The sequence below is a fragment of the Hakea prostrata genome, chromosome 10 (assembly GCF_041222555.1).
Source record: "Hakea prostrata isolate BN-2017 chromosome 10, UWA_Hpros_2, whole genome shotgun sequence".
In the NCBI taxonomy this organism is placed as follows: domain Eukaryota; kingdom Viridiplantae; phylum Streptophyta; class Magnoliopsida; order Proteales; family Proteaceae; genus Hakea; species Hakea prostrata.
Genome location: NC_142609.1, coordinates 46,417,656 through 46,445,613, shown reverse-complemented (window position 1 = coordinate 46,445,613; position 27,958 = coordinate 46,417,656). Strand labels below are relative to the sequence as shown.

Below are 27,958 nucleotides of genomic sequence, written 5' to 3'. Positions count from 1 at the left end.
ATAAAATAAATGTCTATCGAACTATTTACACGTAAATGGGTGAAAAGAGATATTGAGTTCGATTTGAAAATCTTTGGTTTTTCTAAGAAAAGGTTCGGTTTGAAACTTTTATATCAAGCAGCCTTAATTATGTTGGTTAGTATATTAACCTCATTAAAAATGTGCATAAATGTAGATGAGATGGAAGATTGACTTAAATGACATAAAACTAAAGTAGCTTGATCTATTCATATCTTTGACAAAATATTTTGATAAACTTAGTGGAATAGAAATCTTGAATCGACACTCAAATGGATCAATAATATGATTATTTGTCTTACAGTTGACGTTTTATATCTCATGATTAGATAGGGGTCATGTATATCATTCAGTGGCAGTTACATATGTTATTTAAATGGATTGATTGATGGATGGTTTGTAAAAGTTTTTGCTTCATTTAGGTGGGATTTCTTTAAATGGGATTGAGGTGATGACCACATAATACATACTACTTAGAAGTTAGAACAAGCAATCAAGTATGGTTGCAAATGATATAAATGGTCCATATATAGGAGATACACAAGTTATCCATATTCAATCCTTATCCAAAGGGTCAATAAATATTGATGCTAGTACAATTATATGAAGTAGACTATGTACACACAAGTGGGTGGCCAATAATGACTCATGTGATTATGTTAGGGTTTGATGTACGTTGCTTTTCGTGTAGTATCTACCAATGATCTAACGTTATTGTGTTAGGTTTAGATACAAACTACTTTCTGTACTATATCCGTCAAGAACCCGAAATAATTATGGAGTACTTAACCTTCCAAGACGTTACAAATCATTTACCACAAAAAAAAAAAAAAAAATTCTCACCCACCAAAATCAATGATACAACTCAATCATGTACACCGACATATTAGAAATGTTTTTACTTCAAATTTCATTGCAAAGGATGAAGCATATTTCAATCAATCAAATACACCACAGTTTCCGGTTGAATTAAATGGTTTGGTTGTGTCTGGCACATGAACATTATTTTAACACATGGTTGTACCATTAAGAATTTCCACTTACTTTTTGATGAGAATGCAGTTGTCACAATAGATGTATAATTGACTAAATAACATAAAGATTTTTGCATGTGGGTCTCTTTAGTGGATGGACCATGAATTAATGCTAGGTTTCCTTGGTGCAATATGTTTCGTGTGGGTCCTAAGTTGACTATACCGTTAGTCGTTGTTAAATATATCAAATTTCAAATGTGAGGGACCCAAGTGTCCCGACATTAGTTTGTGGTCCACGAAGGGGACCCCGTGGATCCACACGTAAAAAACTCAATAACGTATTTTATCTTTTCATATTTGCTGTCATTATAATTTTCCCACTTAATTTCCCACTTATTCATATGAGTTTGGATCACCTTTTTGTCAGGGAGAACAACGTGCTCCCTAATACTTCTTAATCACATGATGGTGGTTGGATTTCTTGTGAATATCAAAATCTGATCCTAAATAAGAATCCCAATAGGTCTATGGAAGCTCTACCCCCTATTATGTAATTGAAAAGTATTAGTGGAACACATTGTTCTCCCTCAATCGTGAGGTAATCTAGACTCTGTTCACACCATCTGTGAGATTAAAGACCCCACCCTGACCTAATCTATAGTTTATTAGTATTACCTTTTTTTTAATTTATTTATGTTAGGAATTCCAGAGATTTACTAATAAGAGGCATTGCTGTCCATGGCTTGTAGGCGGTTAGAGTCTAGGGAGTGTGAATAGAAATTGAAATTGATATATAGGAAGAAAGAGTAGGTCAGGGTGTCATGGTCAAGGTAAGATCTCGTTTTTTTTTTTGCCCCCCCCCCCCCCCCCCCCCCCCCCCCCCCCCCCCCCCCCCCCCCCCCCCCCCCCCCCCCCCCCCCCCCCCCCCCCCCCCCCCCCCCCCCGTTCTTAAGATGCACCCATAGTTTTTTTCTCTTAGTTGGTACTAAAATAATATGGCTGCTAAAAGACTATGAATAAATAATTATAATCTTCATTTCATTATATAAATAAATAATTAAGTTTACTTTTCAAACCAAAATAACAAATGCTTTATCCATATTTTTATCAAGCAAAACTCGGTAGAGGGAGACATTTCATATATATTTCTATCATTTGTTTGGAATAAGGTTGAGGATATTATATCATATTAGATAGTAAGAAGTAATATACAATAAAATGCATGAAAACCATTCCACATACAGTAAAATGCATAAAATAACTTGTATGATGTGAATGCCTTGAATAAAGACTTGACTGATTTTATTCATGTTGATTCTGTTTTCTTGGTAGAATATGCATCAACGGAATTTTTTTAATGAAAAATAAGAGTAAAATTAACATTTTCTATGAAATATTGATATAGACAAGTACAAACGAATCTCTCAATCCCACATAAAAATTTCTAAGAAAAAATAAAAGTGTTTTTTTTCCTTCTTAAATTGAGTTTTGCCCGATCTAGATACAACACACTTTTGGTGGGGGGGGGGGTTAACAGAGTCGGCAAAGAGTGCTGATTTAAATGTAAGGCGGGTCATTACCCTTGACTTTAAGGGATTCGAACTCTTGATTTCATATTATATTATGAGATGTTTGACATAAAATAAAAAGATTAGATTGGTTTGACTAGTGTTCTTTGTATGGGTGTTGATATCATATTTTATGAAGAGAAAAGAGAATATATCCTCACCATAGAGAGGGTGGGGGACCTATTTTTGTTCCATGAGATTCATACATCTTGAGAGATTCATGTATGGCAAAGATCTGTCCACTTGGCTCCTCCTTAGCTCCTCATTTGAGAGTTTTTCATGGACAAGTAAACCACAATGAAGAAGAGATCCTGGGGCCCAATTCTGTATCTTCCATGAAAGCAGAAGCAAAAGATGATGGAACTTCGTCACCGCGTCCCAACTTACTATAAATTGACAATACAGAAACCATTTCATCCACCGATCATATCATTTTTCTTTCTTGGAGCTTTGGCGAATCATTGCATTCAAGTTCACCAGAAAACTTCCCATACTTCCCATTCATAACAACCAAAACCATTTCTCTTCAGTCGAGTTCTGTAATATTTTTGTTCTCTCTCTAGCTTCAAGGCACTGCTATTCTTTTTCTCGTGCAAGATGTCGAACGAGGGTGAGAAGAACAAATTAAGAAGATCAAAGGAACCGTTGTTCTGATGCAGAAGAATGTTTTGGACTTAAACGACCTAAATGCCTCATTCATGGATCGGATCTTTGAGTTATTCGGAAAAAGAGTTTCACTGCAACTGATCAGTGCTACTCGTGGTGACCCAGGTCAGTTCTTCCTTGTAAACTCTCACCCCAATTCCCTTTTCTTTATTCGCACCACTCACACAGTTCCAGAATCCCACTTGCATGATTGCTGGAATCTGGGCTTCTCATTACTTAAAAAGATATTTTAGTCTGTTCCCTTGTTCCTAATTTCTTTCAAAATCTAGCTCTTTCGGTTGAGCTGAGACCACAGAACAAAAACCCAACCTGTGAAAACAATCAGATTCTTCTTTTCTTGTTCTGCTACTAAGACAAAACTGAAATATAATCCATGGCCTCTCAAAAATAGAATTGGAGATCAGAATTCTGACTTAGATTTTTTTTTCTTTTTGGGATTTGTTGGTTGGTGACAGGTTTCTTAGTTCAGAAGTAGTTCTTGAACAACTTGGCCTAATACCACTCCGTGTTAGATGATCCTTCTTGTGTCCCTCATGCTTTTCTCAACCCTTCAACGGAGTAGAAGAAAAAAAAAAACCTTTAGCTTTTGGGTCTCTGGAGTCAACCAGTGGAGTTATGCTGTCTGTCTCAATTTAAAAAAATGTATTCCCCAGAAACTTGTAAAGAGAACGGCGACCAAAAGTGACAAAAGAAATCACTTCAGGATTTCTGGTAAATCAGATAGAATGACTACAAGAAAATGACAAAAGAGATTACTTTGGGGGGAAGCAAATCAATAAACATATATGAGAGCCACACATTTCTGATCAACTGATCTTAAATCATCTGGGTAAACAAAGTTATCCTTTCATTCATCATTAATGTTTCAGTGGGGCTTTTTCACAAACATGACAGGGATTATATTTTCACTAATTCAAATGGCTTTAATATATATAGACCAGGGAGAATTGAATCTAATGTAACTCTGTTGCAGGTAATGAAATGCGAGGAATGATTGGAAAACCAGCACCCTTGGATGAATGGGTCTCAAAGCCTACACCATTGATCGCTGGTGCAAATACTTGCAGCATCACATTTGATTGGGAAGAAGACATGGGGATTCCAGGAGCTTTCATTATCAAGAACATGCATCCCAACGAGTTTTACCTCAAGACTGTCACAATTGAAGATATCCCTGGAAAGGGTAGTGTCCATTTTGTCTGCAATTCATGGGTTTATCCCAACCATGATCGGGTTTTCTTCGCTAATCAGGTAATTAAATATTAAACAATCTCATTAGATTTTTGTTCGTTGACTTGCAGTTACATCTTGCCGTTAATAGTCAAGCCTTTATACATATAAAATAAAATGCACGAAGCTTACCTTAATTTAATTAATTAGTTTTTTTAAGACGGAATTAATTAGATTAACTCATTGGGTCTCTTGCGCTTCAATGCACGCCTATGGCCCGGTTCGGGTGGACTTTTATTTGTGGTAGCCACGGCGGTGAGTCAGGAGTGGTTATGATCACGCCACGTGTACATAAAAATTAATCTAATTAAGGGATTAATTATAAATACAAGTTGTTTTTATTTTACTAAAACTCACCTAATCTTATCAAATTTACAAAAGAAACTCCCTGCGTGGATCTAGAGTGTCTGGTTTTTTTTTTTGGGTGCGTGGTTGGTGAGAATTCTCGTTTGCTTTAACATCCTTACAGCCTTGAAGGTGTTAATGAAAATGTATTTTTGTTACAGACATACTTACCAAGTGAGACACCTGAGACACTCCGTGAGTATAGGGAAGCAGAGCTTGTGAAACTACGAGGAGATGGAACAGGAGAGCTCAAGGTATGGGATCGAGTCTATGACTATGCTCTCTACAACGATCTGGGAGATCCTGACAAGGGCAGCGAATATGCACGCCCTGTTCTTGGAGGTTCAACTGAATACCCTTACCCACGCAGAGGAAGAACTGGCCGAGAACCTTCACGTACAGGTCACTAATCTGCTGATTATTCTAAAAATTGATTGATGAGAAGCATTTTCAACTACCTTCAGATCTTCTCCTTGATGGGTTGTATCATTTCCCCTTGAATCTTACAAACCCAATTTTCTTTTTGCAGATCCTAGCGCAGAGAGTAGATTACCACTGGTAATGAGTCTGGACATATATGTTCCAAGAGATGAACGATTTGGTCACATAAAGATGTCAGATTTCCTCGCATATGCCTTGAAAGCTGTAGCTCAGTTCTTGCTTCCAGAACTAAAAGATTTATTTGAGAACCACCCTAATGAGTTTGAAACCTTCCAAGATATATTAGACATCTATGAAAAAGGAATCCAACTCCCTAAAGGCTCAAAGCTAAACAAAGAAGTGAACAAAATCCCATTTGAACTACTGAAGGAACTCATCCTTTCAGATGGAGGTCTTCAATACCCAAAGCCCCAAGTGATACAAGGTATCTATCTTTTTATTACTCAAAAATGTTTATTGACTAGGAGAAGAAAAGTGCCAATTCTTGATTATGTTTTCATCGAAATAAAAATGCAGAGGAAGAGTTTGCTTGGCGAACAGATGAAGAGTTTGCACGAGAAATGGTTGCTGGACTGAACCCTGTTTGCATCCGCCGTCTAGAAGTAATTAACTCAAACATTTCTAATGCTTTCATCAAGTTTTAGCTTTTCAACATCTGTTTTTTGTTTTAGTTTCTGATCAAAACTATTTGTAATGTTAATTTGCAGGAGTTTCCCCCGATGAGCAAACTTGATCCTTATGCATATGGCAACCAGAATAGTACAATTACTAGAGAGCAAATTGAGGACAAGCTAGATGGTTTAACAGTGGATGAGGTTTATCCATGTTCATCATCTTAATTACTCAAAAAAACATATTTTAGAGCTGTGCTATGAGGATTATAACAGAAAGAAGATCTAAAGATAAGGTTTTTGTGCAGGCCATTGAGGAGAACAAGCTCTTCATATTGGATCATCATGATACACTAATGCCATATCTGAGGCGTATAAATTCCACAACCACAAAGACTTATGCAAGTAGGACACTACTCTTCTTAAAAAATGATGGGACATTGAAGCCACTCGCAATTGAGTTGAGTCTGCCACATCCAGATGGTGACCAATATGGTGCCATCAGTAAGGTTTTTACCCCAGCTGAGCAAGGTGTTGAGGCCTCAGTCTGGCAACTGGCCAAGGCTTATGTAGCTGTGAATGACTCTGGTGTTCATCAACTCATCAGTCACTGGTAAAGCTTGCATTAATTGTATGATAAAATGCTTCACAACACGATTCTGACCAATTCAAAAGATCTCAATTAATGTTTTTCTAATTGGGTTGCAGGTTACATACGCATGCTGTGATCGAGCCATTTGCGATTGCAATGAACAGACAATTGAGTGTTCTTCATCCAATTCATAAGCTTTTACAGCCTCACTTTAGGGACACCATGAACATCAATGCCTTCGCTCGGCAGATCCTCATTAATGCTGGAGGAATTCTTGAAAGCACTGTTTTCCCAGCAAAGTATTCGATGGAGTTGTCGGCCGTGGTTTACAAGACATGGGTTTTCACAGAGCAATCACTCCCTGAAGATCTCATCAAGAGGTGAAAATAATAGTACATAGACACAGCAAATGTGATAGCCTAAAAGCCAAGTACATATGCATTGTAAATTTTTAGATATTAACTTTTGCAATTTTTACAGGAAGGTGGCAGTTCCAGATTCAAACAGTCCTCATGGTCTCCGTCTTCTAATTGAGGACTACCCTTATGCAGTTGATGGCCTGGAGATTTGGTCAGCCATTAAATCTTGGGTCCGTGATTACTGTTCTTTCTACTACCCTGAGGATGAGATGCTTCAAAATGACTCTGAACTCCAGTCTTGGTGGACAGAGCTCCGTGATGTAGGCCATGGAGATAAGAAGGATGAGCCATGGTGGCCCAAGATGCAAACATTGGATGATTTAACAGAGACATGCACCATCATCATATGGATAGCTTCAGCCCTTCATGCAGCTGTTAATTTTGGACAGTATCCCTATGCAGGTTATCTACCAAATCGCCCAACCTTAAGCCGTCGTTTCATGCCTGAACCAGGTTCTCCTGAGTATGCTGAGCTCGAATTGAACCCTGATTTAGCATTCCTGAAAACAATTACAAGCCAGCTCCAAACCCTTCTGGGTATATCTCTGATAGAGATTCTGTCCACACATTCAACCGATGAAGTCTATTTGGGGCAAAGAGACACTCCAGAATGGACAACAGATACAACACCATTGAAAGCTTTTGAAGAATTTGGAAACAAGTTAAAAGACATTGAAGATAGGATTAAAGAAATGAATGAGAACCCAATGTTGAAGAATCGAATGGGCCCTGTCAAGATGCCTTACACATTGCTCTTTCCTGACACTTCCAACGTTACTGGCATTGGTGGGATAACTGGAAAAGGAATACCCAATAGTGTCTCCATCTGAAGCTGAATTAACTGTTGTCATTCATTCTAAAATAGTGAAGTCTTTCACCTAAGATATTTCTTAGTTCAACACTGAAGCAATCATCTTGATTGTATTGCCAGCATTTAAATCATAAACATGTGTAAAATAAATTCTATTTTTTTCTACTGATTTCTAATTCCAAGCCATGCATGATGTATCTCCTTACTTATTGCATCTTAATAAATTCTATTTTATAAAATCTATATTAAGTTTCAAAATTGGTTTTTGCATTTCTTTTATTTAATTGGCGGGCCGGCAACAGTTATAAACCCACCCATTTGTGTTATAGTGTGTTGGGTAACCTTGCGGACTCATGAGGTAAGGGTGGTAATGAGGCACCATGAGTAAAGGAGCCCTTTATGACCTTGGTTATGAGGCTCTTCATTGGTCATGAGTTCTTAAAGGTCTTTGATCATGGTGGTGTGATGGGTTTACTTGAAGGGTGTAATTTATTTAAATTCTAACTCTTGACCATTAATTTTCATTCCAAATTTATGACCATTCATGGCCATTACCATAAGTGAAGTTAAGTTTATTAAATGGATTAAATCCAATTCATTGCCTTAAGAATCCTAAGGGGTGTAAAGTGTGATTTGCACTTATATAAACCCAACCCTTCTTTGCATGTAGTGTGCAATTGAAACACTTCTCACACTTGTATAATTTGTGTTACAAAGTTAATTTTTTTCTTTGAATTTGTCTAAGTGTTGTGCTCTAGATTTTGGCTCATTGAAGGGATTAGAAGAACTACATCATCTTTTAGTTAGAAGTTGCTTTATCTTGGAGGTGGTGGTGCGAAGAATCCTTGGTAGTAGGGTGCATCAATTACCTTAAAGACAACACTCAAGGTATGACTCAACCTCATTGATCGGTGGTTCGTTCGGTTACAACATCAAGCTCTCCAGATTGGTTAAGGATCTTCATCTTTCAATTGTGTTGCAATTTCATTTTTCGTATTTTGTAGAATTTATAATTACCCCATCAGCTACTATTACAAAACCAGAAACCCAAATTCTATATGTGCTTATTTGCCTGTTCCGTAATTTTTTTTTCTATTATGAACTTAAATAAATCGTTTTCCACATAAATATTAGATATTTAAGAATAAACTTTTATAAAAGGGAACAGTGACCTCATTTTAATTTGAGATATTCCATGGCAGAAAAGATTTTCTGCAGAGAAAGAATATTCTCCATCCAATCAATTCTATTTGAAGTCACATTAGCTGTTAGTTGTTAGTTGTTCATTAATTTCTTTACTTCTCGTAGGGTCATTTAGGTTGAGTGTTCTGTTTAACGAAAAACAAGAAAAATTTATGTTAAGTGGTCTTGAGTCTAATGGTTCAAACTTATCATCCCAATTAAATGGTATCCCCACTTCGACATCTTCTATTCCAACCAGATTTATGTTAAGTGGTCTTTGATTTATTTATTTATTTATTTATTTTCCAATTGAATTGTGGATTTTGCTACTAATAAAATCTATAATTGAAACACAAGTTTTGAGCGGTGGTACTTTTATCTTTACACGAAGTATCGTTTTTCCTTCTTGGTTCCCACCGTTGCTTCTTCTCCTCCATTGGTGTAGTTTTCAATTTTGTAAATTCGATTCTCACCTTTGGTGGAATTCTTCACCTTCACTTTTCACCACTTTCGATCCAAAGCAAAGGATAAAAAGATTGCTTTACTACATGCTTTTTGGATAACCGATCTTTAAACTTCAACTAAGGGATGTAAGAGAATAATCAACAATGACAAATCTTATAAGATAATATACATTTAAAAGAAGATTTGTACATAAAGATGTACCCACAGATTGGATTGGACACTTAAGTGGGAACTGAGTAGTTTCATTTACTGTTTAATATGCTTGTCAACATATTATTAATGTGTGAACTCAATGATATGTGGGATTGAAGAACATATCTCCCAATAAAGAGACCCCTTGTCTTATTTAAATTTGTTTTTTTCAGTGAGAATGCAATCTTAAGTTACTTTGAGCTAACACATTCCATTCACATAATTTTTTTAAGTAAAGAACGAGGGACAAGAAAGATTAAAAGGTTGGTCCAAGGCCCACAAAACTTTCCTCAGATCTCATGTAACACTGAAGGAATGATATGATTTTTTTCTTAACTATTTATTTTTGGGTATGAATTGAACTGTCTAAATCCTTCATATGGCAAGTAGGGATCGCAAGGTCTTCTTCATATGTAGTTTAAGTATAATCTAAAAGAATTTATCATATTTGCTAAGGTAAAGCACTAAAATGAATTAATAAGGGCAAAGAGGTTCATGGAATTGAGAGGGTTGAATGAATATAAACACCTCAAGGAAATATGAATGATTGAATTTGATATTCATTGATATGTTGTAGATCCCCGCTTTCTTCGTAAATATTTAAACATGTATCTTAAATATGGCAGCATGTACGATCATGTCAAATTATTATTATTATTTCTTTTTTTGAAAGGCTATTTTAGAGGGTAGAGACTAAAAATTTGTTAATCTTTAAAAGACAAACTCACAATTAAAATGTGATTGTCGAAAATAAATAGTTTCCATTTCAATATGGTTTTTATGTTTAACTATTTTTAACCATGCATGGCAAGGCATAAAAAGATGTCAAAAGGATAGATATCCGCGCGAAACAAAGGCAAAAGTGTGAGAAGTCTCGTCAGCCAGCTAAAAACACTGAAATTCTAATAATATAAGAATCCGAGCTTTACTTGGGTATTGCACAATAAACGCGTGATATTGTGCAAACGATAATCTAAATTGAAACTTGTGGTCGAGAAAAAAAAAAAACTTTACTCAAAAAAAGCACTTACGGAAATTTCGCCAACCCCAAGTTTCAATCTGGTCTGTAGGTCGCATGGTACTGTTGGATAAGAAACAACTTCGATCAGAATCCACCGACAAGGGGAAGAAAAAAACCTGTCTTTGGGAAAATGGTTATTCCATTTACACGTCTAGGATTACGGCTGCCTGTTATACAAAATATTCGAGTTGTACGCCACAGAAACTTCCACGTCATAGTAGAGAGAGAGAATCTCTTTTTGGGAAATTGAGAGAGTGACCCAGAAACATTCATGATTTTCCAAAAGAAACAAAAATCGAAAGACTTGTGGATGACTTAGTGATGTAACGTTTGCCTATAAATCCATTCATAAACCTCGCATACTTACCACTCATAAATCAAGGAGATCGTTTTATCTTGGGTTGAGTTCCTTTTCCTTGATTTCTCTGCCTTTCCTTCTCCTCCTCTTCATTTTCTGCAAGATGTGGAACAAATTGCTCGGTGGGGATGATGGGAAGCACAAGGAGAAGAACAAGAAGGTGATCAAGGAGAAGAAGAAGATCAAAGGATCCGTTGTGTTGATGAAGAAGAATATGCTGGACCTTAACGACTTACCAGCTTCTGTGCTTGACAGGGTTCATGAGTTCTTGGGTAAAGGAGTTTCTCTGCAGCTCATCAGTGCTGTTAATGGCGACCCAGGTCAGTTCTTCCTTCTTTCTTCCCATACTTTACCCTTTCTTTTTTTCCTCAAAGTTTCTTCTTCATTTCTGAAAACCCACCCACAAACACACACAACACTAGACCTGAAAGCTAGTATAAAGCAAAACCACAGTGGCAAAAGATCTGTATACGATAGTGTTAGAGTGTACAGTCTTGTTCTTCACTGTCCGAGGAAGAGGATGATGTCCTCTTAAGACGTGGGCCCACACAATAGGTGGATTACTTAGGTCATATTGATCATTTTGCATTGCTGTATGGCATATTAGTCATCTTCTACTGTAGAAGTAGGACTTTTTTTTTTTGGGTATATACTGTAGAAGTAGGACACATACATGAAAAGGTGGTGCACAGAATAGGGTTAGCGGCCCAAACTGGCAAAGGTGGGAATCTGAGGACCCACAAGTAATTTTCTCTTTTCAGTGCTTCAACCCTTCCCACTTCCCACTTCCCACTTCCCACTTCCCACTTTCCACTTTCCACTTTCCACTTTAAAAAGGTAGAAAATAAAAATAAAAAATCCCAACATTTTTCACTGTATATCTGAACTAAATGATTGATTTAATGGTATAAGAATAAAAATGTAAAAGTAAAAATTCTCTTTTTGAATGGTAGTTCTTATTCTACCAAAAAAAAGAATGGTAGTTCTTATCTCCAATTGTTTCATTATTTGACCCCACCCCGAAACAAAATTTGTTCATTTTGTTCCTTAAAGTAGGATCTCTCTGTTCTTATTGATCTGAGACAGAATATGAGAATATCAATTTTTCCTAACCCACCTGACCATAGAGAGCTGACCCTTTTCTTATTTGGGATTAATGATAAAATTGAACTCTAATCTCAAAGTTACACCACTAGTGAAGAGATTATTCCTCTTCCACAGGTGAAGGTAAAAGGAAGTGATAATTAATTCTATGCTCTGTTCATTAAAGATTTGTAGGGTCAAAAGTATGATGTTGGTTATGATCTTGTCTTCTAGAGAATTCATTTTTGTCTGCACTTTTGCAGAAAAGGAATTGAGGGGAAAGGTAGGAACACCTGCATTCCTGGAGGAATGGATCACGAAGATTACACCATTGGTGGCTGGTGCATGTATTTATGGTGTCACATTTGACTGGGATGAAGACATGGGAATACCAGGAGCTTTCATCATCAAGAACATGCATCACAGCGAGTTCTATCTCAGAACTCTCACTCTTGAAGATGTTCCTGGAAAGGGTTCTATCCACTTTGTCTGCAATTCTTGGGTGTACCCTTCTCACCATTACAAACATGATCGTGTTTTCTTTGCCAACTCGGTACTTATTATATTAAACTATAGCATAAAGAAGGTTTCTATGATCATCTTTCGTTTGGATAAACAATTTTTCAATTTGCTTGAAGCCATTGATGTTTGTGATTTTTGTTGCAGAGCTACCTACCAAGTGATACACCTAAGCCTCTACGTAAGTACAGGGAAGAAGAGCTTCTGAATCTAAGAGGAGATGGGACAGGAGAGCTCAAGGAATGGGATAGAGTCTATGACTATGCTTTCTATAATGATCTGGGCGACCCTGATAAGGGACCTGAGCATGCACGCCCTGTTCTTGGAGGTTCAACTGAATACCCTTACCCTCGTAGGGGAAGAACAGGTCGAAAATCAACACAGACAGGTTAGGAACATTATCAGATACCTTCAAATCTTTTCTTGATGGGTTTTATATTTTCCCCTGAATCTTGCTAACCCAGTTTTCATACTAGCAGATTCTAGAATTGAGACCAGATTGCCACTGGCTCTAAGTCTGAACATTTATGTTCCAAGAGATGAAAGGTTTAGTCACTTAAAGCTGTCAGATGCACTTGGATATGCATTAAAGGTCATAATCCAGTTCCTGCTTCCGGAGCTAAAAGATTTTTGTGACACCACCCCTAATGAGTTTGAAACCTTTCAAGATGTATTGGAACTCTATGAAGAAGGGATCCAACTCCCTAATTTCCCAAAACCAAACAAAGAGGACAAGATCCCCTTGGAACTGCTCAAGGAACTCCTTCGCTCAGATGGTGAAGGGCACCTCAGATTCCCTATGCCCCAAGTTATTAAAGGTACTTTAATAATCTCTGATTTTAATGTATAACAGAAATGCCGAAACTTGATCATGTATCTGTGATATTAATGCAGAGGATAAGTTTGCTTGGAGATCAGATGAAGAATTTGCACGAGAAATGCTTGCTGGATTGAACCCTGTTCGCATCTGCCGACTTGAAGTAAGTAGAACACTTCTTATGCTCTTCACTATTTCTAATTGGAAAAATTTTTCCCATTTCAAAGATTATCCTCCTTTGTTCAGTTTTCTTATCAGAACATATTTAATGTCAATATACAGGAGTTTCCCCCAACCAGCAAACTTGATCCCAAGGTGTATGGGATCCAGACTAGTTCAATAACCAGAAAGCACATTGAAGACAAGTTAAACGGCTTGACAGTCAATGAGGTTGTTTGCTCATTCAATTTCTAGCTCAGAAGGCCTCAGTCATAAGGTTCTTTATGTAATGAATGTTACTAAGTATTGGGTTTATAATGGAAGAGATATAATGATATGGTGTGGTTTTTTCTCCTTTGTTGGTTGGTGTAGGCACTCAAGAGGAACAAACTCTTCATATTGGATTATCATGATGCTCTGATGCCATACGTGAGGCGTATAAACACCACTTCAACAAAAACCTATGCAAGCAGAACACTCCTCTTCTTGAAAGACGATGGGACCTTGAAGCCACTAGCAATTGAGTTGAGTCTTCCACATCCAGATGGTGATAAACATGGTGCAATTAGTAAGGTATACACCCCTGCTGAACAAGGTGTTGAAGCTTCAGTATGGCAACTAGCCAAAGCTTATGTAGCTGTGAATGACTCAGGTGTTCACCAGCTTATCAGTCACTGGTAAGCTTGCATTACATAATAAAATACTTCACATCAGGACATAGGTGACAACACTAAGATCAATTAATGGTTTTTATATCTTGGTTAATTGTAGGTTACATACGCATGCTACAATTGAGCCATTTGTGATTGCAATGAATAGACAATTGAGTGTCCTTCATCCAATCCATAAGCTTTTACAGCCTCACTTTAAAGACACCATGAACATTAATGCCTTGGCTCGACAAGTCCTAACCAATGCTGGTGGAGCGTTGGAGCATACAGTTTTCCCTGCAAAATATTCAATGGAAATGTCTTCTGAGTTTTATAAGAGCTGGGTTTTCACTGAGCAGTCACTGCCTGCAGATCTCATTAAGAGGTGAGAATCATATATAAGACTGTAAATGCACTATACCCAAAGAGTTAAGTCTATGTATTTGGGAATTAACTAGATAATATCTATTGTTTTTCATACAGGGGAATGGCAGTTCCAGATTCAAACAAGCCTCACGGCATCCGTCTATTAATTGAAGACTACCCTTTTGCTGTTGATGGCCTTGAAATTTGGTCAGCTATGAAAGCTTGGGTCCATGATTATTGCTCTGTCTACTACCCCAAGGATGAGATGATCCAAAGGGACTCTGAATTACAGTCTTGGTGGGCTGAGCTCCGTAATGTAGGCCACGGTGACAAGAAGAATGAGCCATGGTGGCCCAAGATGCAATCACTTGCTGACCTAACAGAGACATGCACCATCATCATATGGATAGCTTCAGCTCTTCATGCAGCTATTAACTTTGGACAGTACCCCTATGGAGGTTTCCTCCCAAACCGGCCAAGCATAAGTCGACGATTCATGCCTGAACCTGGTTCTCCTGAGTATGCTGAACTTAAATCGAACCCCGACACTGCATACTTGAAAACAATTACAAGCCAGCTCCAAACACTCCTAGGCATTTCCCTTATTGAGATTTTGTCCATGCATACTTCTGATGAGGTCTATCTTGGGCAAAGAGACACTCCACATTGGACATCAGATGCAGCAGCATTGAAGGGTTTTGAGGAATTTGGAAAGAGACTGATAAGTATTGAGAATAGGATTATAGAGATGAACAATGACAAAAGGTTGAAGAACAGAACAGGGCCAGTCAAGATGCCATACACCTTACTGTATCCAGACACTTCTAACCATACTGGTGTTGGTGGGCTAACAGGGAGAGGAATTCCCAACAGTGTCTCCATCTGAGACTGAATTATTAGCTACTATAGTCATGAACTAGTTGTCTTACAATAACCATAGAACCTCAATTGAAGTGGGGTAAGCATGGATCGATCTTGTACCTAAGTAGTTTTGTGTGTCTTAATTCTATTTCCAAGCACTGGTTGTTTAAATCACTAGTTTTGCAAGCAAACGAGATAGAAGTTTGTAAATGATAAATGCAGCATAACATCAGTTTAAAAAATTTCACCCAGAGAGAGAGAGAGAGTAATATACTAATATGCATATGTGAACTGGGCTTATCTGGGCTGGAGAGGCATTATCTCTAAAACCATACGCAGCCCAAGCCCATCCTGGTTCTAGCTTGTGGGCTAAAAGTGCAGTTAAATCCCAATACTTTGGGCTGTGTTTATGGGCCAAGATTGAGCCCATAATCCGTTCCAAATTAGGTATGGGCCGTTGTGCCAAACCCAAAGTTAGGTTTGGATGCGTCAAAGGAATGGGCCACGAGGGCCAGGCATTATAACCGTAAACAAAAGCCGATCCAGTATCATGCACCCACAATTGCACCAGGGCCCACAGAAGATTACGAAATTACTATCTTGGCCCCATAATTTAAAATTACGATTTTATTTTTATTTTTATTTTAATTGAAACAAATAGAAGTGAACGCCAACACTGGACCTTTCATGCAAATTCCTTAGGTCCAGCCCACAGTTCCACGAGAAAACCAAAAGCAGACCTTAATCAACTAGGTGGGCCCAATTTTTGAAGCCCACAGTTTGCACTATGGGCGTCCATGGGCCTGATTCCTACATGTTGCCCAAAGAAAGGTTAAAGAAACCTAGTGATCTATGTTTTTTTTTCTTTTCTTTAGGATCTAAGGTTCATCAGGTCAGTTTATGCACACTTCTATACATCTTCTTATATATATAACTAGTAAAATCACACGTGCCAAGAGATGTATTTTTGTGTGTGCTTGCTTTAATTATATTTGTTTTCATTTTTCTTCTGCTTCTTCACTTAGTTCTATGTATTCCTAGTCTTTTTTTCCTTATTTTTATTTTTATTTTAAGAATTCATTTCATTTTAATTATATGCTTTGTCATGTTTTTGGTAAATAATTATATGTTTTGTTTAATTTTTTTATTAATTTATTTCCCCCCTTTTATGTTAACGGCTTAAACTTGATTTTGTTGGCAGTAAGGAATTGGTCTAAAGTAATATTTTTCTTTGGTAAATTAGTAAGTAATTCGAGAAATTGATTAATATAGAGACTCAAAGAGGAGGTATTTAAATGATTGGAGAAATTACATGCCACAAGCATATTTTTAAAGAATTTAGAATTTAGAGAATAAAATGTTTAATTTAATACAATTATGTGGCTCCCGCATCTTTGTGATGCTTTTTTGAAGAAAAAATTCTACTGAGTTTTAGTGCGTGCAATGTTTTCCCACCTCTTCTATTTGCTAGGAGCCTAAAAGGTTGTATGCAGTTCTTTTTCATATGAAGATGCAAACTGCCTTTTGGGCTGTGAATTTGCTAAGGCTACTTCGTTCGCTTCAGAGCTTCACCACACCCCTCCCAATGACCTGAACTTATGCTTTGCAAAGTGGTACACCAACCTGCACAGTCTTAGCTTGGGTGACAAGAATGAAGACCGAAAATTTCTTAGCCTTTACTCATTTATCTGCTGGTATTTGTGGTTAGCAAGAAATGATTTTGTGTTTAAAAGAAGACTTTGGACCCCTATTGATGTACCCCAAAGAGCTTTTGAAGCTCACATAGAATATTGGTCATCTAAGAAGCCCATGGCCCAACAATTAAGCCTTAATCATCAAGGTCACATATCAAATACTTTGGAGGCCATCTGAACACCAACGAGCAAGCCCAGGTATTTTCAAGATAAATTGTGACACTACCTAATCAAAAGAAGAAAAAAAATACGTTGGGCTTGGGCCTAATCATTAGAGACCATTTGAGAAAAATCATATCTGCGGTCTCAGAGCCCACAAATGAATCATCAGCACTCCAAGGGGAAGCTCTTGCACTTAGAACTTCTCTCCTATATGGCCTAAGTGAAGACTTTCAGCACATTACGGTGGAATCAGACTGTCGCGAGCTCATCGATCTACTTCAACATCCTCAAAGACCAAGACCAAGGCCTTTGTTTGTTGACCCCATAACTTCTGATATTCTACACTTGCAATCCATATATTCCCAATGTACTTTCTCTTTTATTTCTAGGAAGATCAACCATGTAGCTGACTTCCTAGCCCCGAAGGCCAGTCACTTATGGGCATGACTGTTTGGCCCCTTCCACTCCCTGGTTAATTGATCTTTGTTCTTCAACCTCGGTTTCGCCTGTTCCTTAATAAATAAGACTTTCTCACCATCAAAAATATACATATAGGAAGAAAATAAATGAGGCATCGGTTTGGAGGAGGCCTATATCGGTTAGCTAAGGGATAGGTTTTGGAATTTGGAGTAAGTTTTGATAGTGAATCTTTTCTTTTCTTTTTGGTGAGTAAAAATAGATGACTCCAGAAAATATTGGGTCATGACCAAAGAAAACATTAGGGGGTTACATGAAATCATGAAAGAGTTATAATTGGAATGAGCTAATATAAATCTAATTAGTAAAATCTTATTTAGCAAATTTTTAAGGTGGATGAAATACAATGAGAGATTTTTAGGTTAATAATAATTTTTATAGGAGAAAAATAATGGAGATGACTATTTGCAAAGAGTTGTAATGTTTTGAGGGAAGAGGGTGTGACGCTTAATATTGTGCGGATTTTTGGATGGATGGAATACAATATTTATAAAAGAAAATTAAGGGAGATGACGATTTGTAAAGAGTCGTACTATTTTGAGGGAAGAGGGTTTGACGCTTACTATAGTGCGGATTTTTAGGATGGATGGAATACAATATGGCATAAATGTGACTGAATGGCTGTGACATTAATTTGGTTGAAGGTTCATAACAATCCTACTATTAATTTTATTGAATTAAATCTGAACCACTTATTAAATAATTCAAATTTTTGTCACTATTTATTGTTAGCTTTTCATCTCCAGTTGCCTATTCTTTATTTAAAGTCCTGCTTCCAGCTTTCCTTATTAGATTTCATCCCATGCGTCGAATTGTTTCTACACTTAATTTATGGAAACCAATTGTGTTCTTTCGTTAACTGTAATCTCTCTGTCGTCTCCTTCGTTGATGTGGAGAAGCTTGAAGCCATCTCCACAAATATCTCTGAAGAACGAGAAAAACAGAGAAGAATAGTGAACCAAATGAAATTTTAATAATCAATATAAAAAGGAATTTCAACGAAGGACATTAAATCTAATAAAATTAACGCTGAAAATCTAGGAAGTCTAAACAACATATTTTTATGGTCAGTTCAGCTACCACCCTCCCATACAATATTTATAGGAGAAAAATAAAGGAGACGAAATATTGTGCAGATTTTTAGGATGGATGTAATACAATAAGAGTTTTTTAAGTTGTGAATAAATTTTTTTTTTTAATCGAAGGTTCATCCGGGCCAGCTTGCGTGCACCACGACTACATCCTCAGGGGAGCTTTTATATAATTAATATAGGAGGGGCTTCGCCCTTAGCCCCGAGAGAATTCGAACTCTGACCTCCTATTGGAGAACTATCCATTTAAATTAAATAGAAGAAAAAACCTCTATTAGATGAGTAGATGACTCACTCTCTCTAAATTTTTTGCTAGCATGTAGCTTTGGTTATATTTTATAAGTTTAACATTGATTTGTGAAGCCTATATTTTAAATTCGGGGTTGCCACCAAATTTTATTTAATCTGCTCATCCTTTTGGGCAAATAATCGAACTCTTTTGTTTTCTTTCATCACCCACGTCTCTTCACTTAAATTAAAAAAAAAAAATTAAAAAAAAATTAAAAAGGAAAAGGATGTGCAAATATCATATAATGAAGAAAGTTGCTTGTGGGAGGAGATCGCTTAACAATCTCTCCTTGTCTCCAACAATACAACCAAGGCATGCTCCTCCATAGGCAACAAGACCATATTATAGCTTTACATGGAGACTTTCATGTATGAAGACTAATAGTGTCAATATATCTGATGCTAAATAATCTCACGTTTTAATTTTTGGCTAAGAGGTCACATTATTGAATTAAGAATGAAAAAAAAAAAAAAAAGTTGAATATTACATTTGCAGAGTATGATCCTTGCTTTCTATTTCACATCTTTGATGTTCCAAAAAAATATCAGTACGTTAAAAATAGGAAAACCCCTTCTCTATCTAAAGAGCCAAAGATTTAAATTTGATTGTTAATCTCATGTTTTACATCATCATCATCTAAAAGATATATGTTAATGTACGGATATACAATCAAATGAATTTTTAATTTTATATATTACTTCATATATCAGAACCAAATGAAAGAGTAAAGAGAAGAAGATTAGGACTGATGAACAAACATCATAAAATTATAATGTATGGTTTTTTACACAATTTCTGTCATCTCAACAAGTGACTTTCAATCTTCGGTGAACTCAAGAAACTATATGAGTCCATGTACATGCATGTAATCAAAATCAATATTATATTTTCATCATTAAGATAGGGTGTGTGGGGGAGAAGGGATTTTGCAGTACACGCGGAGGAGAATTAGAAGGTTAGCGTGTTAAACGATTCAATAATATTCACTTAGAAATATAATTATTCAACTGAAGGCCCTGATGATCCTTCTGAGTAATACCTTTAATAAAGCTGGTCAGGTTAGTTGGCTTGGACACCTCAATTCCCCCACAAAAAGCTAAGCATGTTAGCCGACCCGGACATGTTATTACCTCATCCATAATTATTCAATTTTATACGTTACTTCATTAATCGAAGCCAAATGAAAGAGTAAAGAGAAGAAGATAAAAGACTGATAAGCAAACTTCATAAAATTATAATGTATGGTTTTTCACATAATTTCTATCATCTCGACAAGTGACTTTCAATGAACTCAACAAACTATAATGTGTCCATGCACATGCATGTAATCAAAACCAATATTATATTTTCATCATTAAAATAGGGTGTGGGGGAGAAGGGATTTTGTAGTACACGCGGAGGAGAATTAGAAAGTAAGCGTGCTAAACGATTCAATAATATTCACTTAGAAATATAATTATTCAATTGAAGGCCTTGATGATCCTTCTAAGTAATACCTTTAATAAAATTGGTCAGGTTAGTTGGCTCAGATACCTCAGTTCCAAAAAAAAAAAGCTAGTCATGTTAGCCGACTGGAAAATGTTATTATCCTATCCATAATTTTTTTATGACAAATTTTATCCTCCAGCAATCACCCTTTCAAGCTCATGCATGCACCTTAATTAAAATCTTACATTAATTAAATAGTAACAAAATTTTCTCATGTACTAAACTGATTCTTTGGAAAAATCAAACAAACCAATGATGAAACATGCTGCCTTAACCTTACATGTAAACAAATTGAAAGACAGTATTAATGTTCATTGTTTTTTAATATCTACACCTAATACTCGTACGGACATTTTAAAAATAATGAAAGTTAATTTTTTTGGTTTTAAAAAAATAATAAAACTTCAAAGATGGGGTTTCATACGGTAGCTATATCAGATTTGATGATATCTGATCTGGGCTAATTCTAATTTGGATTTAAAGAAAATGCACAAAAAATGTTGCATCATAATCATCATCATTGATACAGAAAGTAACGCAATTTTTCATTATATTAATAAATTTTAAAGGACATGTGTATGATGTATTATTGTACTAAATTGAAAGAAGAAAAAAAATTGGGGTTAGATTGTTGTTTAGCTTCGTAAGTATTGACCTTGCATGCTGTTGATGTTTTTACGTCATGGTTAGAGATAGAGTTAACGACATTCAAATTAATATTAGATATATAATAAATTCTATAACAATAATTAAGCTCCAACTTGCTTAGTCATTCAGGAATTTCGTCGAACACTAAGGTTTGGACAAAATCGTTTGATGTGTAAAAAAGTCGTGTCAATGAAGAACCAGATAATATATAGATATCAACAAGAAGAAAGCTCCAGGATTGTGGTCCTGTACGTGGGGCTATATATCTTGCTTGCTGATCTTCGCTGAAAATGAAAGTTTAATTTCCCAGATTATATGGTACGGAGAAAACCCATCACCATTAATGGATCCTGCAAAAAAATTACAAGAAACAGGTTTTGAAGATCATAAACAGTACTACATTGAAGAAATAATCTTGGTGGAGAAGTTGGCTACATGTGTATTTGGATAATTTTCTGAAATGGGTTTGAGTGTTATCCTTTTTGTGTGATCAATCTGAGAGACCAGTGAGGATGAACAACTAAATTTATTAAACGCAAGTATTTTTAGCAAACAACATGAATCCTTGTGTTGGATTATGTCATTGTTTGTTTGAGATTTCCATTATCTTCTTTATCGTGATTCATGTGGGTCGTAGTGATTTATGTTCGAGAGAATAATATACTCGCGAGATAAAACCTACCCTAATAGAAAGAAAAAACAACTAAAGAAGCGATCAAAGTAAGGACTAAATAAATCTAACCTACTCAAGCTTGTGGTCCTGTGACACACAGGATGAGAGTGACCTTGAATACAGATTCATTCATGAAGGTATTCATCTTTCATTGACGTGTACCCTGAAAATTAAGAATACTAAAATGAAACCCTACTTCTCTTCTGATCTAATATTGATGATGGTGCAGTTTTTTGTGATTTGTGTAGGAATCAGCAAGCATCAGCAGCTCTAGATGTACGTAGTGTAGTTGCAGAACTCTACAATGGCTTCTGTCTGAAGGGAATAATACATGTTTCTGATGTGTCTGAGAATGAAGTAACAACTTCTTTATAATGACTCATCAATTGCAAACAGATCTAACCATGGTATATTCTCTGAAATAATATCTTAAATTTGGCATGCTGCAAGCCTATTGGAGCTCGACGTAAAAATTCTTTAAAAATTGTAATTATTATTTCTGGGTAGATCTTCAGATAGCTGCAGCAATGGATGGTTTGGTTTCAATAAGTCTATGAGTATATTGAACTATATAAAAGACAAGGACTGGGGTGGCTAAAAACGAATGTGTCCAGGGAGAAATGAAATATATCAATTAATGGCCCGGCAAAATAGATTGTGTATGATTTAGATTTTCCTCTTTGGGAAAACAATATATTATGCTTCTAAATTCAAATTTTACGTATCTTGACGTAAATTTTTTCTTGTTTTGATAAAACCTTATGGTCCTATTGGTTACATGAATCTTGAAATCTCTGGATTCATTAATACAAGATTTATGCCTATTTGGTTGTAAAAATTATTGGATTAATGAAATCTAGAGATTAATATTTTTACACTAAAAACGTGAATATGTAAATTTATGGGCATGGGATGAAATCCAAAGATTTCACCCTTACTATAAAAGCGCTAAACATTTGCACATTCATAAAAATCATGTCGACTGAATAGTTTTTCAAGATGAATTCACAGATTCAGGTTAACCAAGCAGTTAATTTTATAAATTATGATTCCATAGATTTGAAATCTCCAAGCTCATGTAATCAAACAAGCCTTATAGATTCACATTGCTATCCATCTTTAGATAATCCTTATTCTTCAAAAGAGTTCCATTTTTACACGAAACTATAAGAACTTTTTAAAATCAAAATAGAGGTTTTGGGGAGCAGGCCACTGATGCAATGAGATTGTGAATTTCTTGTCCCTTTTCAAATTTTTTTTAATATTTGTGATGGGTTTTGTCAAAATTACATTATATATGGGATAGTATTATTATTATGTAAGAGCCTAGGGTATTTGAAATTTACTATATATTGTTTTTGTATAGAGAACTTTTGTAACGAGCGAATGATATAACTTGTGAGATAGAGATTATTATAAAAAGTAGGGGTAATTTTGGTCCTGGTAGTGCTTGCTCATCTTGGGCCCGAACAGGATCTAGGTTTAAGATTTTAACCTGACCCTAAACAAGATTGAAAATAAACATAAGATTGTCTGTTAATTACCTGTATGAGATAATTCAAGTCTACACCAAAGTCAAAACCAATGTTAACTGATAAGTCTCCCAATATAGATTTGTGTGCTACCTCTACACCATATGAAAGTATTTGTTCTCAATACATAGTGTACCAATCAAGTGATAGAACTTAACCTTCTCCATATATTAATGGGTATGGAACATCATTATATACAAGGCAAAACTATCCACAACTGCACAGTAACAAAGAATGAATAGATATCATTAATCTAGGAGACACAGGTGTATCTGATACAAAGAACCCAATAAAAATATGTCTGGTTTGCTTCATTATCATCCATCTAGAGAAGCAAACTTCTCGGCCTATGGAAGAGACAGTCAAAGTCTGTTGAGGGCGGACCCATAAATATAATTGGAATTTTCAAGTTCATGCATTCCAATTACAAACACTTCCCTAGAAATACTAATTTCTAGAAGATTTCACAAATCTACTTTGGGAAATATAACTTTGAAGGTTGGTCATGAAAACACAGTGGTTTGGATTTTTCTAGAGAGTTTTCAGTACTATAGGACAACATTAAAATCATTCTTAATTATGCTGTGAAGATTGTAAAGATTAACCTCACCATTGGCACCAACTATCACACAAAAAGGTGAAAAACATAATTACTTCTGAACTCAGGGTTCGTTAAATTAATGAAGTTTTTGTCTTTAAGTTGTCGGGTTCATGTTTTTATACCTTTAAAAGTATTGCCAGGTGAACATTACTATCAATCATACATTAACTGTCTTTAGAAAGATTTTTCACACAAAACCCTAAATTTAATCGACTCTCAAAATGACTTTTTTCATATACGATAACAGTTCAAGATAAATTCTACTTTCACTCTAAACTCTCATGCAGTTCAAAATAATTTGAATCAGCTATTTGCAAATCCTATGAACATTCGGACCACAGAATCCTTTTATAAGAAAGGATGTAATATATTGTTTCAAAACATAATAGAAAACCCTAAGCTAGCTACAGTAGACTTAAGTTGATTACAATCAAACCATTCTAAAATCTCTCTCTTTTGTTCGTCTCCATCTCTCGTTCTCTCTCACACAGATGACTTCAACAATTCTCCATCTTGAATACAACTAATCACTACAGGATTCACTCTTTTGATTAGATAAATTAAGGAAATGTGAAGTTTGAATGATTGTTACTTTTTATTTGTATAAGGTACAAGTTTCCCGCTCAAGAACCTGAACAAATCTAATAGGATCTTGATGAGAACTACACCATTCTCGACCTAAAATTAATATATATATGTTAAGATGACAGGTTTATCCCAAGTCTAGGTTACAAAGTTAACCTAGGAACTTTCCACTGTGCCTTTTTGTAAAGAAGCCTACACTTCTGTAATCCTCGTATTTGCTTTTAATATTTTCCTTACTACAGCTAGCTAGGGATCTCTTTATAGGGTTAGTTCCCAAACCTATCACACCTCCCAATCTCAAAGCTCAAAATTTAATTTGCTAATCTCAAGTTGTCCTTGTTAAATCAGATCCTTTCTTCTTTCTTCCTGTTCATTGTCATCACTCAATTTTATAAATTTTCTTTAACAGAAACAAATAAAAAAAACAAAAGAAGAAGAAGAAGAAAACAAAGAAGAAGATTTTGTACATAAAATTTGTAAGGAAATTACCCTTTTCCCTTTACTTCATTAGCATCATATGTATACAGTCCAAATTTTTTAATTGAAATTTCATGCATGAAATCTTTCAGAGAGAGATTGGATGGTATTCTTCTATTTGAATTCAAGTCACACAATTGAACATACAAGATACAATAAGAGGCAGGTTAAGAAAGGGGAAGAGGATTGATCACCCAAATACATCTCTTTGAGTTTTTATTCCCTGAGCTGCCAATTGATCTGCGGCATTGTTGCCTTCTCTGATGGTGTGTGAAAAGCATAAGTTAAGAATCAAAAGAAGAAACCTTTTATTAAAAAAGAAGAAGCCAACATCCTTTTGTCCTGTATAATTGTTTTATTTTTCCAGCAAGATTGTTGATGTGAATTCTTAAGAAGATCAATGACATCCCAATTATCTTCTTGGATAATAAATCCTTTGAAGTCTAAATCTTTCACCCGGGGCGGGGGAAGGGGGGCCAAGGGGCCAAGGGGACCGAGGCCCACCGAAAATAAATAAGATAGCTCCAAAAAAGGAAAAAAAAAACGAGGGGAGAGAGAAAGGAATAATTGAGAAAGAGAGAACGGAGGGGAAGATTTAGGAAAACAAGGCAACACAATGGGCGGGAGAAAAAGAGAAAAAGGAAAAAAAGGAACAGGAGTAAAGAAATAAAAAGGAGAAAAAAGGAGAAACGGGGATCGGAGTAGTTTTTAATTAGAATTAACATTATCCAAACAGGGTAAGCCATGGCACAGAGACATGCCCACATATCTAAAGATTTTAATGGAGGGGGCAAAAGGGTCCAAGGGAAGGAAAAACAGGTGTTCTTCCGGGGGGGGGGGCCTCCTCCCCGTGGCTCCGCCACTGTCACCCAGGGTAGAGGTTCATTTTAAAATGCCTCTACCGCCATTGCTGGCTGATCATCACATCATTCAACCGTCTATGATGATCTATCTCTTTACGATACCTCCAAAACCTGCTTGGAAGGTACTCACGAATAATTCTTATACTCAAAGAAGTATAGTGTTAAGCCAGGTTCGATCGATCAGTTTAAGTGTCAATACATTATTATTTAATTAACTACATATACTTTTTATAAAATTAATGAATCAAATAATACGTATACAGAAATTATTAATTGCTTGAACCCAAACAGATTCATTGGATGGTATATAATTAATATATATTTTTTTCTACTGCAAAAACAAAATATACTTAAGTGTTCGATTTTGGGACCACGAACCATGTTTATAATGATCGAACCACTTGCTCTCCCACACCCCAATAAGACCTAAAAGTTTATAGGGCCAAGTTCTCAAAATTAATCTAAATGCATCAAAGCTAATATTCTTAAAGAATAACACTTTTCAAAAAGTTACTACATCAACAAATTAGTTTTGATCCATTAGGGAGGGAAAAAAGGTATTCAATCATACGAAAACGAAATAACCAAAACCTTGCATTATTCTAAACATGGCTTTTTTCTGAGCAAATGCATGGCATAGTCATAGATGTCAAATACTATTTGTTTTATGGTCAACCCTATATGGCAAGAGAGGAATTTTAGGTTATTCCATAATCAGACTTTTCATTCTTTAATATCATAATAAGACAAGGATGCATCATCTTAATTAATTAGTAATTATTGTCTAGTTTTATTTTTTTTAGGGTTAATGACATTCTATCTTCTAAGGTTAATGGTTTTGAAAAAGGTAAAATAATCATCACCTATATTTTTCTCAAAAGTAGTGCTCTCATATGAAGGCATGCATGGTTAGAATCTCTATCATATTTTTGGACCAAGGTGAGAATATTATATTAGTAAAATATTAAGTTAATACAAAGCTAATAACGGAAGAACTATCTACCCTCCATTTTTTCACAAATCATTCTGTAAAGTTTGTCGGCCAAACCGTTTGTGTCCAACCGAATCTCCACCAGAAACAAAATCAAGCTCGCCAAATAATTAGTACAATGATTGGTCTCACGAACCCGATGAACCACCCAAAGATGAGCCAACTTGTCTGTCAACCTCCACAATTCCCATGATATATCAGGGAAGGTCGATCTCTCCATTCACAACTTGAACAGCACTGAGAGAATCACACCGAAGCTCCACCATGCTAAAGCCACACCTCACGATCTCTAACTCCAGCTCACATATAAGAATGTTGTCTTCCAATGAACCAGCTGCAAGTGCAAAGATTACCTTCCCTACGTGATCTCTTCCAATCGCCCCATACCCTCCCTTGTTGTTAGACATCAACCCATCACTATTCATAGCCAACCAACCCTCAGGAGGACGCAACCAATGATGGATTCATAAAGGAACAAGTAATGTTCTAACGATAAAAAAAAGCTCTACTACCCACAGAGTCTTTCACCACTAAAGGATCCTCCATAAACCGAAGTTGAACCAATCTAATGATTCTATGGGTCACCTACTCCACCGTCTGCACACCACTGTTATGAAGACAATTATTCTTTTCCCTCCATAAACAATAGACCGTGGCATTAAAGTTTAAACATTTAACCGGCTGTATACCTTTTCCTCTTGAAAAATGAGTTGCAACCCATTTAATTTCATCACACCAACAACCAATTGAGTGGTTGAGATGACCATTCAACAAAAGAATGTTTGACCACACCCTTCTGCAGTAGTCACAATAAAAAAATAAATGCTCACAACTTTCATTACCAAGTCCACACAATAGACATCCAAGATCAATAGAAACTCGCCACGCTAATAAGCAATCATTTGTTGTCAACTCTCTACGAATTGCCAACCATGCAATCATTGAGAAACGAGTTTGGCTCTTGGTTGTCCAAACCACTTGAGCCCACACTACTTTAGAGCTAGAACCACGAATGGCATGCATAGCCAACTTGAGTGAA

The 27,958-nt window shown here is 36.0% G+C and overlaps 2 protein-coding genes across 2 annotated transcripts; both read left to right on the top strand.

Moving 5' to 3' along the window:
* Positions 1–2,960: 2,960 nt before the first annotated feature.
* LOC149003459 (putative linoleate 9S-lipoxygenase 5) lies at positions 2,961–7,892 on the top strand. The gene is made up of 9 exons (XM_089136199.1): positions 2,961–3,331; positions 4,200–4,477; positions 4,963–5,203; positions 5,331–5,666; positions 5,759–5,844; positions 5,950–6,057; positions 6,162–6,466; positions 6,562–6,825; positions 6,926–7,892. Exons 1-9 carry the CDS (start codon positions 3,214–3,216, stop codon positions 7,692–7,694), a joined length of 2,505 nt encoding a protein of 834 aa, XP_088992325.1. The 5' UTR covers positions 2,961–3,213; the 3' UTR covers positions 7,695–7,892.
* Positions 7,893–10,885: 2,993 nt separating this feature from the next.
* On the top strand, positions 10,886–15,602 carry LOC149003458 (putative linoleate 9S-lipoxygenase 5). Its single transcript, XM_089136927.1, has 9 exons — positions 10,886–11,213; positions 12,240–12,529; positions 12,643–12,883; positions 12,975–13,313; positions 13,390–13,475; positions 13,595–13,702; positions 13,844–14,148; positions 14,243–14,506; positions 14,605–15,602. Exons 1-9 carry the CDS (start codon positions 10,997–10,999, stop codon positions 15,371–15,373), a joined length of 2,619 nt encoding a protein of 872 aa, XP_088993053.1. The 5' UTR covers positions 10,886–10,996; the 3' UTR covers positions 15,374–15,602.
* Positions 15,603–27,958: the final 12,356 nt, after the last annotated feature.

Coding starts and splice junctions, on each gene's coding strand:
- LOC149003458 (XM_089136927.1), top strand. CDS start 10,997: ATGTGGAACAAATTGCTCGGTGGGGATGATGGGAAGCACAAGGAGAAG. Junction 13,314..13,389: donor TATGCCCCAAGTTATTAAAG/GTACTTTAATAA, acceptor ATATTAATGCAG/AGGATAAGTTTGCTTGGAGA. Junction 14,507..14,604: donor CCTGCAGATCTCATTAAGAG/GTGAGAATCATA, acceptor TTTTTCATACAG/GGGAATGGCAGTTCCAGATT.
- LOC149003459 (XM_089136199.1), top strand. CDS start 3,214: ATGCAGAAGAATGTTTTGGACTTAAACGACCTAAATGCCTCATTCATG. Junction 5,667..5,758: donor AAAGCCCCAAGTGATACAAG/GTATCTATCTTT, acceptor ATAAAAATGCAG/AGGAAGAGTTTGCTTGGCGA. Junction 5,845..5,949: donor TTTGCATCCGCCGTCTAGAA/GTAATTAACTCA, acceptor GTTAATTTGCAG/GAGTTTCCCCCGATGAGCAA.